The sequence below is a fragment of the Chiloscyllium punctatum genome, chromosome 1 (assembly GCF_047496795.1).
Source record: "Chiloscyllium punctatum isolate Juve2018m chromosome 1, sChiPun1.3, whole genome shotgun sequence".
NCBI lineage: Eukaryota > Metazoa > Chordata > Chondrichthyes > Orectolobiformes > Hemiscylliidae > Chiloscyllium > Chiloscyllium punctatum.
The window spans coordinates 30,153,124-30,170,786 of NC_092739.1; the positions used below are offsets into that span (position 1 = coordinate 30,153,124).

Here is a 17,663-nt window from a genome sequence, read left to right on the forward strand (position 1 = left end):
CTCACATAAAGATTATATTTCTTGCCTGTTTCCCAAAATATGAATGTTCTAGTTTAAAAGTAATCTTATCTTCAGTCTTTCCTGCTTTTCAAATCTTTCCGTTCTTTCTATTCAGTACCTCAAAAAGCAAGGTTTCAAGCTTGTATTGTACACTGTTTAATCAGGGATAAGGTAAATCTCATTTGATTGTCTTAACTGCTTAACTGTCACTGTTCTGTTTGGAAATCTATTCAGATTGGCAAAAAAAACAATGAAACTGTTTGATTAAACTTGTGTGCCTTGATTGTACAGTGAAAAAGAATCCATTATTACCCCACTTATTCCAATTGTTTTACAACAGAGCTCTGGTTTTGCACTTTGTCAGAAGACAGTGGTCTTTAAAAGTAAAATACAATCTGAAAACATTATAACAACTATGTGTATAAGCTAACATTTTGAATAGGCAATTTTTATCAATAATATCACTATCAAGGCTAACATTGTCAATTCCAGTCTTTGGTGAGGTGTGGTGTCCCTTCATGTCCCTCCCTGTTGCATCCTTCCAGAATGTTTTTTGGCTCTCAGCCAATCAATCTTCCAGGTCAAGATCACAACGTCCAATGGGATCTCAGTGTTATGTATGGAAGACTCTGGAGCTGCACTTGGCATCCATCCTCTGATGTGTCAAGGGCACATCCCCCTTTCCATATACAGCCATGGAGCCCTGCATGACATGTGGCTGAAATTCATAGAATCGTAGAATCTCCCCATTATGGAAATGGGCCTTTCAGCCCAATAGGTTCACACCAACTCTTCAAAGAGTAACCCATTTCCCCTGACTAATGCACCTATCCTACACATCCCTGAATGCTATGGGCAATTTATCACAGCCAGTTCACTTAACCTGCAAATCCTTGTGACTGTGGGAGGAAACTGGAGCACCTGGAGGAAATCCATGCAGACACAGGGAGAATGTGCAAACTCCACGCAGACATTTGCCCGAGGCTGGAATCGAGCCTGGGTCCTTGGTGCTGTGAGGCAACAATGCTAACCACTGAGCTATGGACCACCCAAATTGCAAACTAAAGCTGGCACAATGAGAGAAACCAGGCATTGGGAAAATGGGACAAGCAATTGTCTGTATCATGAACCATTCACATTGAAGGGTTGTGAAATTAAGTGTACCAGGCACTGCAAGTAGAGTTGAGACTTTCTGTAACCAAGCTAAATCATATCAGTATTGCATAAGTAATCTATGATGCTGCACATTGTCCCAAACACGGTCCAGAGAGTAGAACCTGTAAATAGTTTTGCTTTAGTAAAAGCAGATAGTTTCAAAATTAGTAGTAAATAACTAGATTAAGCATTTCACAAATGGATAAAGAGAGAATAAGGGTTTACTTGGAACAGGAGAACAGTCTGTCCTCATTAGTCAAGTGCATTTTGAATACAAAAATACATCACACTTCGAAGGCAATGAGGTGTGTGAACCTAAAATAAAGTACACAACAAGATTTTTAATTTCATTTCACATATAGTGTCTCCAGTGTGTTCTCAAGACAGGCACAAGTGAGAATTCCCATTTGGATCTTCTAGTGTGAACCTTCAGAAAAGAAAATCCCAAGTCCCGTGATCAAAGCAGAAGCTATTTGAAATGGTATCATTTTGATAATGGCTAATTCTGTTTGTTCATCATTATAATATTACAAAAGCTTTAATATCAGTGGTGTATTAGTATTCTTACTTCTCAGTGATCAATTTCTGGTAAATCATTCATATTGATGTAATCCCATTGGGGGAAATATTTACCTGGTTGATAACAAAGCAAACACTTGATTTTTTTTTTAAATCTATGTGAATGTATCCCATAAGTACAGGTTTCTGTTACTTTTGTATGTGACTAGACAAATGCATTAGGATGTAATTTCATCAATGTGACCAGGAATTTAAATTGGGCCAACTGGGGTTTATGTTTTCAGAATGTCTGAAAATAGTTTTTGTTTTACAAGAGTTGATTGTGTTTAGCATGTTTCAAATTTTACATTTTTGTTTACTCTAACAGTTATAGGAGAACACTTTTACTCACATCCATCTCAGAAATTAATTCATCTGTACAGTATGTTATATTTTCTTTTTTCTTTTTGCTTCATTTGTTCCCTTCAAAGCTTTCTTTAGATCTAGAGTCTATTGGTAGTTTGAATAATAGTTACATAGTAATGCTGTGCTGTATCACTGCTGTTAGTGTAATTGACTTCAATTTACTCTGTGTTCTTTGCTTAGATTTTACTTGGTATGCTAGTGGCCTAATAGTGATTGACTTGAAACAGTATAGCCCCTGCAAACTAATGATCAGCTCAGAGATGTTGGTTCCTGATGAAATTGTTGATGTCAGTGAATAGTAATAAATAATTTGTGCTACAGCTAAATTTAGATCTCTGAACTGAGCTTCACTGATGTGACAGATGAGGTTTAATTTTTAACTTAAATCAGTGTTGGAAATGGGTTATAGTGAATCAGGCAACTGTCAAACATACATTCAAATATTCACTTCCATTGGGGAAAAAAGAAACAGTTGTTTGGAACATATAATTGGAAGCTAATGCAACTTTCCCTGTCAACACTGAAAATTAAAATCGACATTGTAGACTCTAAGAATATGTCATATAAAGTCACAAGGATTCTAACCTTACTCCCTAGGTCTGTACAAATAATGTACACCAGCCTCGTTAAAGCTGTCTGTCAGCAACGCACAGCTGCCTCCCACAAGATACAACCTGATTCGCAGTTGAATATTGTACTCCTCCACACCAGGGTAATGTGGAGAAATTCAGTTGACCATTTGGAACAGTGTGGATTATCAAATCCTGGTGGAGGATTGGAAAGATCTACTCATACCCACCCTCAAGACTTCCACTGAATGAAGAATGCGAACACAAAATACTCCACCCCACGGACCTGACTCAGCACAAATATAAGAGCCAGTACTTACCCCGACAGATGAGATTTGACACTATGCAGTACAGTTTGGCCCTGGCTAGCTAGAAAAAATGTTCAAATTAACAACATATGGCTTAATAAAGCAGTGGCAGATCTGATAATTTCCCCATGACCCTTTTTTTCTCAACCTCGCTTAAGACCAGCTTTACTGCAGTTGATTGAGGAACCAAATTTTCACTCTTGGCAACAGGAGGATGCATTTTCTGTTCAAGTGCAATACAAAACTACTCAAAAACAAGCATGGGGCTGGATTATATTTCAGCTGCAAGTGTGTTTGAAGTTGGGGGAGCATGTACATTCAAGTGGATGGCCTTCCTATTGCCAGCAACCTGTCAACAATCTGTCTGAAATTTTCTGGGTGACAGGAAACATTGGGTAACCTCCCGAGTTTTGGGCCTCTTGAGACCCTTATCACCCACTATTCAACCTGCTGCTATTGCAAAGATTGCCCAGCAGCTGGTCAGATGGTTATGATACTTTATCATACGAGGGTAATCGGAGATTGACCAGGTACTTTCCAGATCCTATAATAGTTATTTGGGCAATATGTCCCTCTTATCCACAATAATAAAGTTCTGTGTGATTGTGCAATTAAATGAAATATATATTTCTCTATAGCCTGAACTTTTGTTTCTAAAGTTTATGAATTTTATGTTCTAAGATGATACTGATAAGATTAAATGGGTTAATCAACATTTGTTATATGCAATGATTATTTTGTTGCATCTAAATAGCATATTAAAATATAACTATATAAAGAAGATTGCAGCACAGAAACAGGCCCTTTGGCCCTCCAGATGTATAATATTTAATTTATCAGTCTTAAAATTATAACAAACACTTTTCCTATCCAGCTGAAACTTGCCAGCATGTATTGAAATATCGAAGTGGGAATTAATCAATCTTGTTAAGTATCATATTGTCAAATGGAAATTTTATTTTTATTTTTATTTTAATTATTTTAATTTTCTTAACTTTTTAATTAAATATTTTAATTAGCATCTGTGCTTCATTTGAATCAGAATACAGAACGCAAGTCGAAACACATTGGCTGTAATGTACATCTAGCAGGTGGCTGAACATTTTCCATCTGGACTAAAGCAGTGCACAATTCAACTTTGCTGAAAAATCAAATGACATTCCATATATGTTAAATGTAAATTGAGCTACTGTGGGTTTTAAATTACAGTGATGAGTTTAAAAAAGAGATTTTACAATCCATTAAATTTTCCTGACCCCATGGCAGCAGGAATGCAGCTGGAGCAGAGAATAGGAAAATAGGGGAGTTGCATCAGCACAGCTCCCCACTGCCTCACCAGGAGCAAGCAGGCAATTTAAGTAAAAGTAAAACAATACATAAGCTTGAATCTGAAATAAACACAGGATACTGGAGAAACTCAGCCAGTCTGGCAGCATCTGTGGAGAGAGAAAGAATGAACATTTCTAGTCTGATATGTTCAGAACATAGAGTCATATTGACTCAAAATGTTATCTCTGTTTCTCTCTCCACAGATGCTGCTAGCCCTACTGAGTTTCTCCAGCATTTTCTGTTTTTGTAGACGTAAATAATCAGGGCCCCAGCTAGAATCCCTACTGTTTCACTGGCACTTCTGTGGTAGCAGTCTTCCAGAAAGACTTGGAAAAATCCTTGGTACTCTCTTTTCATGTGGGAATATCCTGCCAAATGTTCCAGCTTGGTGAGCTTTTGACAGATCTGGGAAAAGTTGGAAATGTTGTGAGATTTAAGCATGTGATGAGTGGGGGAGAATGGGAAAAGGAACAAAATGTTCTAGGAACCAGAAAAGTCCTGGAAGAGCATTGACTGAAATAATGCCATTGGGGTGGCACGGTGGCTCAGTGGTTAGCACTGCTACCTCAAAGCGCCACGGCCCTGGGTTCGATTCCACCCTTGGGCTACTGTCTGTGTGGAGTTTTTACATTCTTCCCATGCCTATGGGGTTTTCCTTCAGGTGCTTTGGTTTCCACCTATATTCCAAACATTAGGTGGATTAGCCATGCTAAATTGCCCATAGTATCCAGGGATGTGTAGGTAAGGTGGATTAGCCATGGGAAGTACAGGGTTACAGGGATAGGTCTGAGTCGGGTGTTCTTTGGAAGGTCGATGTGGATTCAATTGGCCAAATGGCCTGCTTCCACGCTATAGGGATTCTATGAAAAAGGTATAGGAGTTATTTATAGAAATGCTAGTTTTCTTCAGTTGTATTCTGTGAAATAAACCCCAGCGACTGAAAAGTACACTGCATTATTTTGAATATAACACAACAACATTATGGATTTCCTTTCTTTGCTTTCATTGGATATGAGAATCACAGGCAATGCCACTACTTATTCCTCTTTCATAAATTTCATCTGGAAGTGTTATTGAGTCTAACCCTTGCCTTGCATTTCATGTTGTTTGGATGCACTTACACAGATCTAAGATTTTGAGCCAGGGCTGATGAAGGGACAGCAATATATTTCCAAGTCTGGGTGCATGGACCTTGAAGATGATATTATTCCCATTCATTTGCTGTCTTGACCTGTCCTTTTAGCTGTTTGAGGTTGTATCTTGGGAAATGCTGTTTAAGAAGCCTGGTTGAATTGCAGTAGCACATTTTGCATACGTGCGTACTAAATGATGGTGTTATGGTGGTGCAGGGAGTGAAAATTTAAATTGTTGGGTGAGGTAGTGATCACACGGGCTACTTTGACTTGAGCTACTTGGATGTTATTGGAACTGCACTTATCCATGAAACTGGAATGCATTCCTTCCCACTTTAAACTTGTGGATGATGAACAGGAATTGATAAGTGCATCCTTCGTTGCAGCCAACCTCTGCTTGCTCTTATAGCAGGATAGTACTATACCTGTACAAATTAGGTTTCTAGTCAGTGATGACACCCTCCTCTTCATAGTGTTGATGGTGCAAATGGAATTTGGTCTCAATAAGTGTGAGGTGATGCATTTCAGCCAAACAAACAAGGCAAACAATACGTGATGAATGGTAGGATCCTGAAAGCATCGAGAATCAGAGGGATATTTGTGTACATGATCACTAGTTCCTTAAAATAGAAGGACAAGTTGATAAAGTGGTTCAGAAGGCATATAGGATACTTGCACCTATTAGCAGAAGTGTACAGTTTAAGAGCAGGGAGGTTCAGCTGGAACTTTATGAAACATTGGTTAGGCCACATTTAGAGTATTGCTTGCAGTTCTGGAATCCATTTTATAGGAGGCACATGATTGCACTGGAAAAGGTGCTGAGGTGATTTACCAGAACATTGCCGGGGCTGGAGAGTCTTACTTATGACGAGAGATTGGATAGACTGGGGTTGTTTTCCTTTAGAATAGCAGATCCTGAGGGGAAGGTGGAACGATAATCGAGATGTATAAAACTTATCAGGAGCATGAGGTAATCAGAAAAGAACTCTTCCTCATGGTGGAGGGACCAATGATCAGTATGTCTAGATTTAAGGTAAGGGGCAAGAGATTTAGGGGAGATGTTAAAAAAGATTTTTTTTCTCACCCAGATAATAGTGGGTATCTGGAACTCACTTACTGTAAGGGTGGTAGAGGTAGAAACCTTCATGAAATTTAAGAAGTGTTTAGATGTGCACTTGTAATGCCAAGGCATTCAGGTCTCTGGGCCAAATACTGGTTAATGGGATTAGAATAGTTGGGTGCTTGTTCTTGAGCAGTGCAGACTTGATGGGCCACAGGGTTGTCTTCTGCAGTGTAGGCATCTGACTGTATGATGCAGGATTAGACCGTGATAATGAGATTGACCACCAAGGAGTGGACAAAGGTCATTCTTGGCACTTGTGTGGCACAAATGGGACTAGTGATCTAACACAAAGAAACTGACAAAAGAAGACAAATTGGTCAATTTAATCTCATTCAGACAGTTGTGATCCTCTGGGCAACAATTCATGTTCAAAACATACACTTTCTCATCACCCAGAGCCATGGAATTTCCTGGAAGAGATGTAAAACTAAATAAAAGCTCAGGCCAATTATAGCATTTATAATTTCAAGAATTAAAGCTAATTCATGAGGAACACTGTGCTACAAAGTATCCACCTTTTACACAAGGCAATCTCTTCCCTCAATAAAAAATGATTCCAGCTTTCTTTTGAACTGATCCATAAAATCTGTTCACTAGCTAACTATTGATGATGAAGGAATCTCCATCAGGTTTGAAGTTGCAGTGCTCTGTTTTATGTAATGTGTTACAGTCACTAGGTTCTTTTCATACATTTTTTTTCTGAATCTTCAGTCACAAACAGTCGCTACTCTAATGTTACCTGACTGTGTGCATGGTTAGTTTCCAGCCGATGTCTTTTTTCATCCTGGGTCACCCTGCTACTCCATGCTGCTCCTGACTGATCAACTGTCTCCTCTTCCCAAGGAGATGATACAATGACCGGTGATGGAGGAGAGTACCTTAGACCAGAGGACTTGAAAGAACTCGGTGATGACTCTCTACCGAGCAGTCGATACCTGGACAATATGATGTATAGAGGAATAGGACGACTTGGAGAACGCTCAGACAGGTAGATTTCTAATGTTTTTTATAAGACCAATCTTTATACTTCAATAACTGATTTTAATTTCAATGACTAAGAGAAATTCCAGTCTCAAGTAATTATAGTAAAATTGTGATGAGTCAAATTGAATGTGGACCGCCCATATGTTTATGTTGTATAGTATTTTGAGCTAGCTGAAGAGGCCCATCATAATTTTATTAACCTACAAACATACTCCAAGTCAAAAAATACCAAATGTAAACATGTTGATGGAGTAAATATATCAAAAATGAGAAAGTTTCAATTTTTTCCTGTCTTACAATGGCCTAACCTTGTACAGTTTAAAAAAAAGTAAAAGTATTGGGAGTTAGCTCTAGAAAAACACAGCGATACTTTTCAGCTTAGTGTGCTATCTTTGGATGGGTCTGCCATGTCACCAATGTAATCAGACATGTTTTCCATGTTTTCGTGCTGCAGTGTGAACTGCTGGAGCATCTCGTCAGACTTTGCAGTTTTAGTTGGGGAAACATTGTTAGGGTTCTTCATGGTTTTTCAGAGTGATAATCTTCCTTTGCTTCCATCTTTCCTCGCATAATGCTGAGGATCATCCAGGCAGCCTTTTATTAGCCTCGTAGTCTGTGGATCATGTCCTTTTTATTTGCAAAGCAATGTGGCTTTGTAGACATACCTATCACACAAAGGGACATCGTTTCTATGTCAACCGTGTTGGAACAGACCATAGCAGTGACTTGTTTCTTGCTTCACTTTCCACCATTACACCTTTCATCTTTAAACATTAGCAAATACAATTTGGTAAAACACTCTGATTCCATCCACTTTAAACATACCATTGCATAGGTAAGACGAATTTGTAGTGATTGCTGCAGGCCTGTCCAAGATTCTGTGCATTGGTGTGGCCTAACTCTGTTTTACTTGGTGGGAACTGTCAAATGACAAATGAGGACAAGTTTAGCTAATCTGGAGTTACCAGTCTGGGCCGTCAGTTTATTGTAGACATCATTCGTTTGGACTTCCTATTCTGCTGACAGGATGGCTGACAACCTAACTAAAACTTGGGTTATCCAGATAGGAGCACTGTGGCTTTCCTCTCCAGGAAAGCCAATAATTGTTGTTAGTGGTGAGTGGGTCAAAAGCCTCTGTTCTTTCATAAATTTTGACAAGGTTCCAAACCAAGTTTAGGAGTAGCCAATTTGCTGAAAAGGTCAAAGCTGCATCTCAGGACAACCTAACTAATTTGGCAGAAGTAACCTGTTCTTTCAATAGATATTTCATTCATTCTCATGTCAATCACTGATTTTTATGTATGATATCCGGAAAATTTGTGGGTGTGGTATCTGTTTATTCTGGTTTTGTGTTGTTGTGTATCCAGTTGCAAATAGTAAGGCATACTAACTTTCTGTGGATTAATTAAAAATTGCCTTTCCTAATTATAATCCTTGCCTCTGCATTTTACTGACATTAGGGTTTCATTTATTTCAAATATAATGTACCTCAATTCCAGGTTTTGTTTATTGTAAGCAGATGGATCTTGCCAATTGATTTGGCAATGCTTCCATTCTGTATTCCACATGGCTGAATAGGGAAGTATACTGAATGGTAGTTTACTCAACCATACAGGCAAAAAGATTAAGTGTGTGATTTCCAGTCTGTACTTCATTTGCAAGTCTCAGCTGGAAGGTCGCTCTGTGCTCCAGTTGCTCCCAGGACGGCTTAAGAGAGGGAAAGGAAACGTCAGCAATCACATAACCCTAATCAATCCAGCAACAAAAATGTGCATTTATATTAGCACCTTTAATGTAGTAACAAATGCCAAGGCATTTCGTAGACACATTATCAAATAAACTTTGCACCCAAATTATGTGAAGATACTTTAGGGCAGTTCAACAAATGCTTGGTCAAACAAATGCTTGGTCGTGAGGGAATTCTAGTTCTTGAGACTGTGAATCTGAAGGTACAGCTCCCACTAGTGAGCATGGAAATTCAGGGATCTGCATGAAGCCAGTATTGGGGCAATACAAAGATCTTAATGGTGTGGATCCAGTGGAAATAATACCAAGGGACAGTGATATTATGTAGGGATTTAGATTATTTCAAAATTTAGTTGTTGCAAGACTGAAACCAGTGTAAATCAGCAAGTTTCAAATTGATGGGTGAACAAGACTTGGTGAAGTCGGGCTTTGAGCAAAAACGGTTGTGACAAGTTTAATTTTAAATGAGGTAGAAGATGGGATTCCACCCTGGAGAACATTGGAATAGTTAAGTCTTGATATAACAAAATCATAGGAGAAGGTTTCAGCAGCAGATGGGTAGTGACATGGAACAGGATCTTCTGGGCCCACAGGAGGTGAAGAAGATGCTCGAAGGCCTGGAAAAATAAGTGGGTTGTCATTGAGACTGTTGTGGGAAAAATCACCAGCCTCTGAGTCAGAGTCGGGGTTTAACAACAGAGTTTATTGTACAAGGAAGTACCGGAGCTCTGGGGAGAGAAAGACATCAACAGCACAGTGGTCAGCAGCGAGTCTTCTCTCAACCCAGAGCACATGTCAAGATACTTTTATCCATTTTGTAATAAAATAGGTCAGTGATGAGGTTATTGTCTTTGTAACATAGTTTGTTTATTGTAAACATTGCAGAATTGTTGATAGTTTCAGTGCAGTCATTGTCAGTTCCAGCACAGCCTTTGTTGATTTCAGCATGGTCATTGTCAGTTTCAGCGCAAACATTGTCAATTTTAGTGTCTGCGAAGAAGTCCATTACTTTAGTAATGGGTACTAATTGCTCTTCCTGAGAAGGATGATTACTGGACCCAGACACTTCAGTGGGCAGTATTCGCTACTCATGTGTATTCTCTCCCCAACCCGCCTTAAACTAATCAACTAGGCTGAGAGTGCATTGTGCTGGCATCCAGGTGGTTCCAAGCAGTGTCTGTGTTTGCTCTGTCTCTCTCCATATGGTGGTCCGGCAGCCATCTTGTGTGTCAAATGGTCAACTTACGGCTCAGCAGCTATCTTGTGTGTCTGTGTGCTTAGTGTCACCCTGCCCTGTGCCATCTCCCACTTCAGGACTGTTACCCAACATCTTCCTGCCCCCACCCAAGTAAATGCCAGTTAAAAGGGACAATGGACCTCCTTCCCATCCTGCCTCTGCTTAAAACCTTTAAATAATCAATTGACAGCCACTTAAGGGTCTGTTCCCATCTGGGCAAACCAAATCTCGAATTGTAATTATCTTATAAACCTGGTTGTGGTGCTTGAGATTTTGTAGAGTGCCTTTAATTTGCAATAATATGCCCATGATAGAGGGCATGTACATGGGAGATGTGTATGACTGCTGATAGTCACACCACTGCTGTTGTTCTTGATCCAATCTCCCTGCTTTCCCTGTGAGTCCTCACACCCTATCAACCCCACCCTGCCCCCAACAACACAACATTGTCCCTGCTCACTGCAGCCATCATGGGAGTCCAGGGCTGTTGATTTTGTCTCTATCAAGTACTTCTCTGGAGTGTTGTTGAGTCCTGGAACTACTGACCTCCAGTTGATTGCCATCTACAGGTCTGCCTATGTGCGTGATAGGCTCAGGATCCAGTGGTCTTTTCTTCTAAAAGTCTTGCACGTAATACTTGTCCAGTAAAGAAGACTACACCTCTGGTCATCTTTGGAAATTGTTGCATTGTTGGAAGTGTGTGGTTATATCAATGAAACCATCAGGATCAGCTCTGGGACAAATATAATATCCATTGTTAATAATGTATTTTATTTTGCTTCATATACCTAAAGTAGTAATACTTTGAATCATTAGGAATTGGAATATAATTAATTTATTTGGATTTCAAGTTGCTCTTGGGCAAACAAGAGTATCTGTTATCATGCACGATGCATCGAAAATGTGCAAGTTCAATTGAGAATAATGTTAATTCTGTTGGAGAAGTGGTGCATTTCTTAGGATTTTATTGCACTGTTCCATTTGTGGATAACATACAAGTGAAAGCCATTATCTTCTACAAAAGTAAATAACTATAAATTACAGTGACAATGTTGACCCGGGATATCAGATAACTAATTTTTTCTTCCTAAACTTCATGTTCGTGCATACTCTGTGTATTAATAAATTCTCCCATCTTTTCAACCATGATGTAACATGCTCACATTAGGACCCATCCTCAAATTTCACTGATACATATAAGTTTTATTTACCAGTCACTTCAAACACTGAGAAAGGGATCAATAAAAAAAAAGGCATGGACTCTCTTGAAAGGATTCATTGAAATTTAAGGCATGGTCATTTGTTGGGTTGGATCTGAATGACATTTCAAATGATGATTACCTACACCCACGCTGGTGGCTCACTTTCCCGCTTGATGGATTAGTAAATCTCCATTTTTGATGGGGTTTTTTTTGCAGCTTTAAAAGTTGAATTAAAAGCACAATAATACTGTAGATGTTGGTGTCTAAGTCCCACTCTCAGAACATCACATAAAAGTGAAGGGAGATAAGAGCAAATATGTAGGCAAAGTTTTGAGATGTTCAAAAATAATAAGGAATTAAGTGTGTGCAGCAGCTCAATAAGAATGCAACAGATCTAGTCTTTGTTTCAGGGAGTAAAGGTGGTATGTTGCAAGAGATATCAGTATACAACATTCAGTGATATTGATCATAATTCAATTAGAGTTCACATTGGTATGGAAAAGAACAAAAGTAAACCAATAGTAAAAGTGCTACATGAGAGACAAACAAGATGTCCTAAGTCGAGATCAAAAGTTGACAGGAAGAAATCAACTCTCCTTGGCCTCCTTTCTCCCAAAGAAGATATGCACTCTGTGGTACCTTTGTTCCTGTACACATGTCAGTATTTCTGTGCCTTACCTCCCCTCCCCCTTCCAAATACATTACCTCATGGTTCTCAAGATTTAATTCCATTTGTATCTCTCATGCTCACCTCTAATGTCCCTTGAAGTCTTCTTGGAATCTACAGCTTTCTTCCCCACTATCAAACACCTATTGTTTTGTATCATCTAAATCTCTCAATTATGACTCCTGTAGTTAAATTTGAATTAAGATATTCCAGATACCTCCAGGCACCATGTACTGAGTCCTTTGGAACCTACTGGAAGCAGCCTTGCAGTCAGTAAAGCACCAGTTAACCATGAGCCTTTGCTTCCTGCCGCCAAGTCACTTCTCGAACTGGCTTGCCACTTTACTTTGAATTTAATGGGTTTTTGCTTTTCTGACCAGTGTGCTATGTGAGACGTTGTCAAAACTCTTTCTAAAATATATGCGGAATATGTCAAATGTATTACCATCTCACCCCTTTTTATGTCCTCCTCAAAGTATTAGTTTAAATTTATCAAACACTTCTCCCCTTAACAATCCATGCTGATGCTTGTTATTTAATCTGTGGTTTTCCAAATGATTAGTCAAGTCTTTCAAGAATGTTTTCCCCTCACCTGACCACCACTTGAAGTTAAACTGGCCTGTTCTTAATTCCATTGTAACTTTATCACAACAATTTTGGTACTCCCTTTGGCTTTCTGTAGTATTGAACTTGGTAGCTCAAAAAGCCGCCTTTTTTGCCTTATCAGACCCTTAACATTCAAGGAGCTCATAATTTAGGAGGTGATTTTTTTTTGTGAGCCTGTTTTGATTTTCTGATTTTCCACTAACTGCTCCTTGAATGCCTTCCAAGATTCCTACACTGATTTACCTTCATGTGCCTTACCAGTAACACCATGGACCAAAGCACTAATAAGTGAGATTAGGTTTGATGTTTGGCTGAGAAAAAACTATCTCTCACCTAATTCTATTCTTGCCCATTGAATTATGGATACCCAGCTGTAATTCACAACCTTTCTCAACTCTTCCACTTCTCAAAATTGTTCCAATTGCTTGTCCAGTGGTACCTCATTAGCAGAACTGTCCTCTTATAAAATATTGAGAAAGTAAGCACATTCACTTTATTCTCTACTATCAGCTCCATTCCATAGCTACCACCTCCAGCCCTGTCTTTGTCAACATTTCGGGGCTGAACCAGACTGATCATTACCATTGGTGTCATGTTTGACTCTGAGATGAGCCTCCAATCACACTATTGACATAGAAAGATAAAGAGGAATAGGTTATGTTTTTCACAGTCACATAGGATATTACTGTGATGTTGATAAAGGTCCTTTCAGTGCTGAGTGAATCATAGAAATTTGTAGCATTAGAAGAGATCATTTGCTCCACTGTTTCTATTCTGGATGAGAAAAAGCTATCTATGTCATCATTCAATCAATCTAATACTGCCACCGGACATCATCTATCTATGCCTCTGCCTCAGGGCTGAGGGCTAGAGGGATACTTTTTTAATATTATTTTTTGCTTTACATTTCCAGAGGCACAAGGCTCGCCCTATAATCATTCCACCTCCATATGTGACTGCTTCCGTATTGTGTTTTCAGAGTCATGAAGCTGGTGCCCATTAAAAGCCAACATCCACCTGTTCCACACCCCCACCCCACCTTGCACAACCACCAAATGACAAACAGAGTATTAGGGACTCCCCCACCCCATGACCTGAATTAAGTTTGCAGATTCTGAAATTTTCTCAGCTTAGGAGAGAAAAAGCAGCCCTTTACCTGTACTTTGCATTTATTAAAACATTTATTTCACCAAAGTAATATAGCTTTGCAGTATCTCTGTTTATCAGTTTCACCTTAATGATCTCATTACTTTTGAGCCCCAAGCTAAATGTTCTATTGTATTGAAGGTGTTATTTTCCATTACAGCTCAGTCATTCTGTTTATGGTAAGGGGAAGAAACCCTGCAACTTGGAACAAATTATTCCGTTCAGAAAGTTCTATTGTCTTTGCAAATGTATTCTTGTAAAATTTAGTCAGTTGCTGTCCACCTGTCTGTGGCAAACTGCATTCTGCATTTGATTTAAACTATGATTCCTTAACCCCCCGGCATCAACCACTGGGCTGAAAAGCTTTCACAAATTTTAAACCATAAATTTCACTTCCTGCAGTCTTGGTTTTAAAATTCTCTTCTCATCCCTGTTTTCACATTCCCCTCTGACCTCATCTGTCGCTGTTTGTCATGTCCTAATATCTTCCACTGTCACAATCTTTCAAGATAACTTGCTCAAGTGTGACCAGGGCACGTTTAAAGAAAATAAGAGGAGTTCCTTTGGTGTCCTGGTCAATATTTATCCAAAAAATACCAAAAATATATTAGCTGATTACTTTTGTGTCCCTTGATAATGGCTGTTGCAACCCCTGTAATGTCTGCACTTCAAAAGAAATTTTATGACTTTACAGCATTTTTGGACATCTTAGTTAAAACTCACACAACAGGTTATAATCCAACAAGCTTCATTAGAAGCACCGAAGGAACTCCCCTTATTTTCTTTAAACGTGCCCTGGCCACACTTGAGCAAGTTATCTTGAAAGATTGTGAAGGTGGAAGATATTAGGACATGACAAATAGCAACAAGTGAGGTCATCGGGGAATGTGAAAACAGAGATGAGAAGGGGATTTTAAAATTTGGACATCTTAAGTCTGAAAAATGCAAAAATATGAATGCAGATTTTTTCAATGTCTTTGGGGGAGTGGTGTAAATTGGAAGTCAAACTATTTCTCACTGGAAGAGATGAAAAAGCAAAAGCAAAGTTAGTCTTTGCTATTCTCGGCTATTTTACCTAGTGATATTGATCGACATTGGGAAGAGGTCACCAATTTGACCAGCAATAGACAGACCTGAAGAAAAATCATTGGTCGAGAAAATACTTAACTGAACTCATATTATTTAATTATTGGAATGTTTATTTTGAAGGGAATATTGAACATTTGGCTAAATTAAATTGGTAGAAGTATATAGCTTGGCATTTAACAAGGAGCCAAGCATGCGTGTAAAATTACGAGGCAATGGATGTTGCTTTTTCCTGTTACTAACAAAGTCTTTAACAAGTTATTCATCTCGGTGTTGTTTTGACTGTGTGTACTGTGTTTTTCTGGCATGATTCTCTGAGCTTCCTTAGGAAAAAATAGTCTGTGTCTTTCTAATCCTTCTAATTGTTGTGGTAAATGTGGGGAAAAAAATTGACACGTATGTTAAATTAGAAGTTTATTTTCCTCTCTGTTAACATTGTTGTTCTGTATACATCTGCATTTGTGGATTTTGCCATTGTTCTGTCGTTCTCCCTTCATTGTTGCTGTTTTCCCTCTCCTTTTTCATATGCTTCCACACAGTGGTGTAAACAGGTAGGTGGCCCTTGACACCAGAGTAATGTCACACTGCTGTGACAGTGTCTGTCATCCACTTTTACCACTTTAGTAAATCTGCTTGGGGTTGGGGCTTGAGGCAATCACCTAGCATTCTGAAACTGCTTTCATGGCTGCATCGCTTGTTTTCCTACATTCACTGCTAAGCTGCTCACATCAGGCTAGGTCTATATGACCATAGTAATGCTGAAACAGCTGCCATTACTACCTTTCTTTTTCTTGTGACTGCTGGCCTGAGATTCAGCAGCCTGGATTATTCAGCTGGAATCTACCACTGATTGACTAAATGGGGGTGGGTGGGGGGGAGGTGAGTCGAAGCTTGATTATGATTTTATATTTTTCTTCCTCTGCCAGTGGGTTGCTGGGTGTATATTTTTAGGAATACAGTCTTGCTGCAGAGACACAATTTGTTTCCCTCTTCCAGGTATTTGTTGTAAAAAAAATTGTAAATGTGATTTTCTTTGCATCTTGCTAGCAGTCACATCTATTTTACTGTTTACTGTGATCACCTATTTTACTGTTTGTGCTATTACTGCTGTCTCTGATGTACTGCCTGCCTGTTTTTAGGATTAGACAATGCATTGTACTGTGATTAATAGAAATTATGAATGTTATTTTATAGACATTGGCATTTTATACATTTTTATTTAGGCTTTAATAACATATGAAAATGATTACATTATTATTTTTTAATTCATTAATGACCTTTTGTCATGTCACATAGACTATATACCGAAACCAACCACGTAGGTTTTGTTGCTCTGACTTATTTAGCTGCCATATTAAGGTAATGCAGAACTCTGGGAGAAAAGCTTCAGCTTTTTCCTTACATCTTCATCGCTGAACTTGCTATCCTTAGGCTTGAAAGAGCAATGCGTATGCTTAACCCTTTAAGAGCTCATTTGTACTTGAGTCACTCGGTAAATGTCACAAGCAATCTCAACCTGAGTGTTGAGGTAATAAAAAATACATCACAAAGAGAAAAAAAAGAAAAAAAGTTCTTGCTCAATGGCACAAATTATTGATTGTGGTTTGATTATTATGAACATCTTGACTTGTGATGTATGTTTGTCTGTTGAATCTACTGTAAGCTGACACCTTGAATATTGTGTTCAAAACCTTAGCAAGGCATAACTGCTTCCTATAAGAAGGAAGGTTTCATCATGTGATTTCAACAAAGATTTAACGGAGCCCCGCACAGTATCAAAAACCACCAGAAAAATTCAGTCAGTGTAGCCAAAAAAGTCTGTAGTAAGTAAAATGTAGATGCTAAATAAAATAAAAATGAAAGAACTGTGAATGCTGAAAATCAGAAACAAACCAAACACAGAAATTAATGGAAGAAAAACTCAGCAGGTCTGGCAGCATCAATGGAGAAAAATCAGAATTAATGTTTTGGGTCCAGTGACCCTTCTTCAGAAAAATTAAGATGCTATTTGCCACAAGGATTTCTTGGGGTCTCTCCTGAATCAGACTTTTCTTACTAGCATCTTTATCAAATCCAGTAAAATTTTGAGAAGAATTATTTTGTTTTGATTTAAAAGAATTTGCTCGCTGACAATTACTTGCAGTGATATCACACTTGGCTCCCTTATCTGCAGTGAGGAATTTGACTTCAGATTGGCTTGCGAGTTATTCAGTTGCTCTTACCCAGAGATCCACCCATGGTGCATTCTCAGTGGCTAGTATGATTTTCTGGGAGGTACTGGTGCTATAGTTACAGACATTGATGTTTACTTTTGTCAGATAAATGGGAATGCCCTTGTTGGTGATTTCACCCCCTAGCAGAGAGATAAATCCAACTCTAGGAATAAGGAAACTTGTTTCTATAAAGCAAAGTATTAAGTGTAAATCTCCTGAAGCTAATATTTTTTCT

At 38.7% G+C, this 17,663-nt stretch overlaps 1 protein-coding gene across 12 annotated transcripts in view; it reads left to right on the forward strand.

The window, feature by feature from the left end:
* LOC140485944 (ankyrin-2-like) overlaps positions 1-17,663 on the forward strand; it is an 850,179-nt gene that overhangs the window by 715,109 nt on the left and 117,407 nt on the right. For 6 of the 12 annotated variants that reach the window (XM_072584513.1, XM_072584765.1, XM_072585304.1 and 3 more), the window contains one exon: positions 7,385-7,529. In XM_072584513.1, coding sequence (XP_072440614.1) covers positions 7,385-7,529 — 145 coding nt within the window. Of the gene's footprint in view, positions 1-7,384; positions 7,530-15,754; positions 15,767-16,511; positions 16,575-17,663 lie in introns of all 12 variants that reach the window. The other 6 variants (XM_072584421.1, XM_072584596.1, XM_072584847.1 and 3 more) reach the window with 2 other exon arrangements.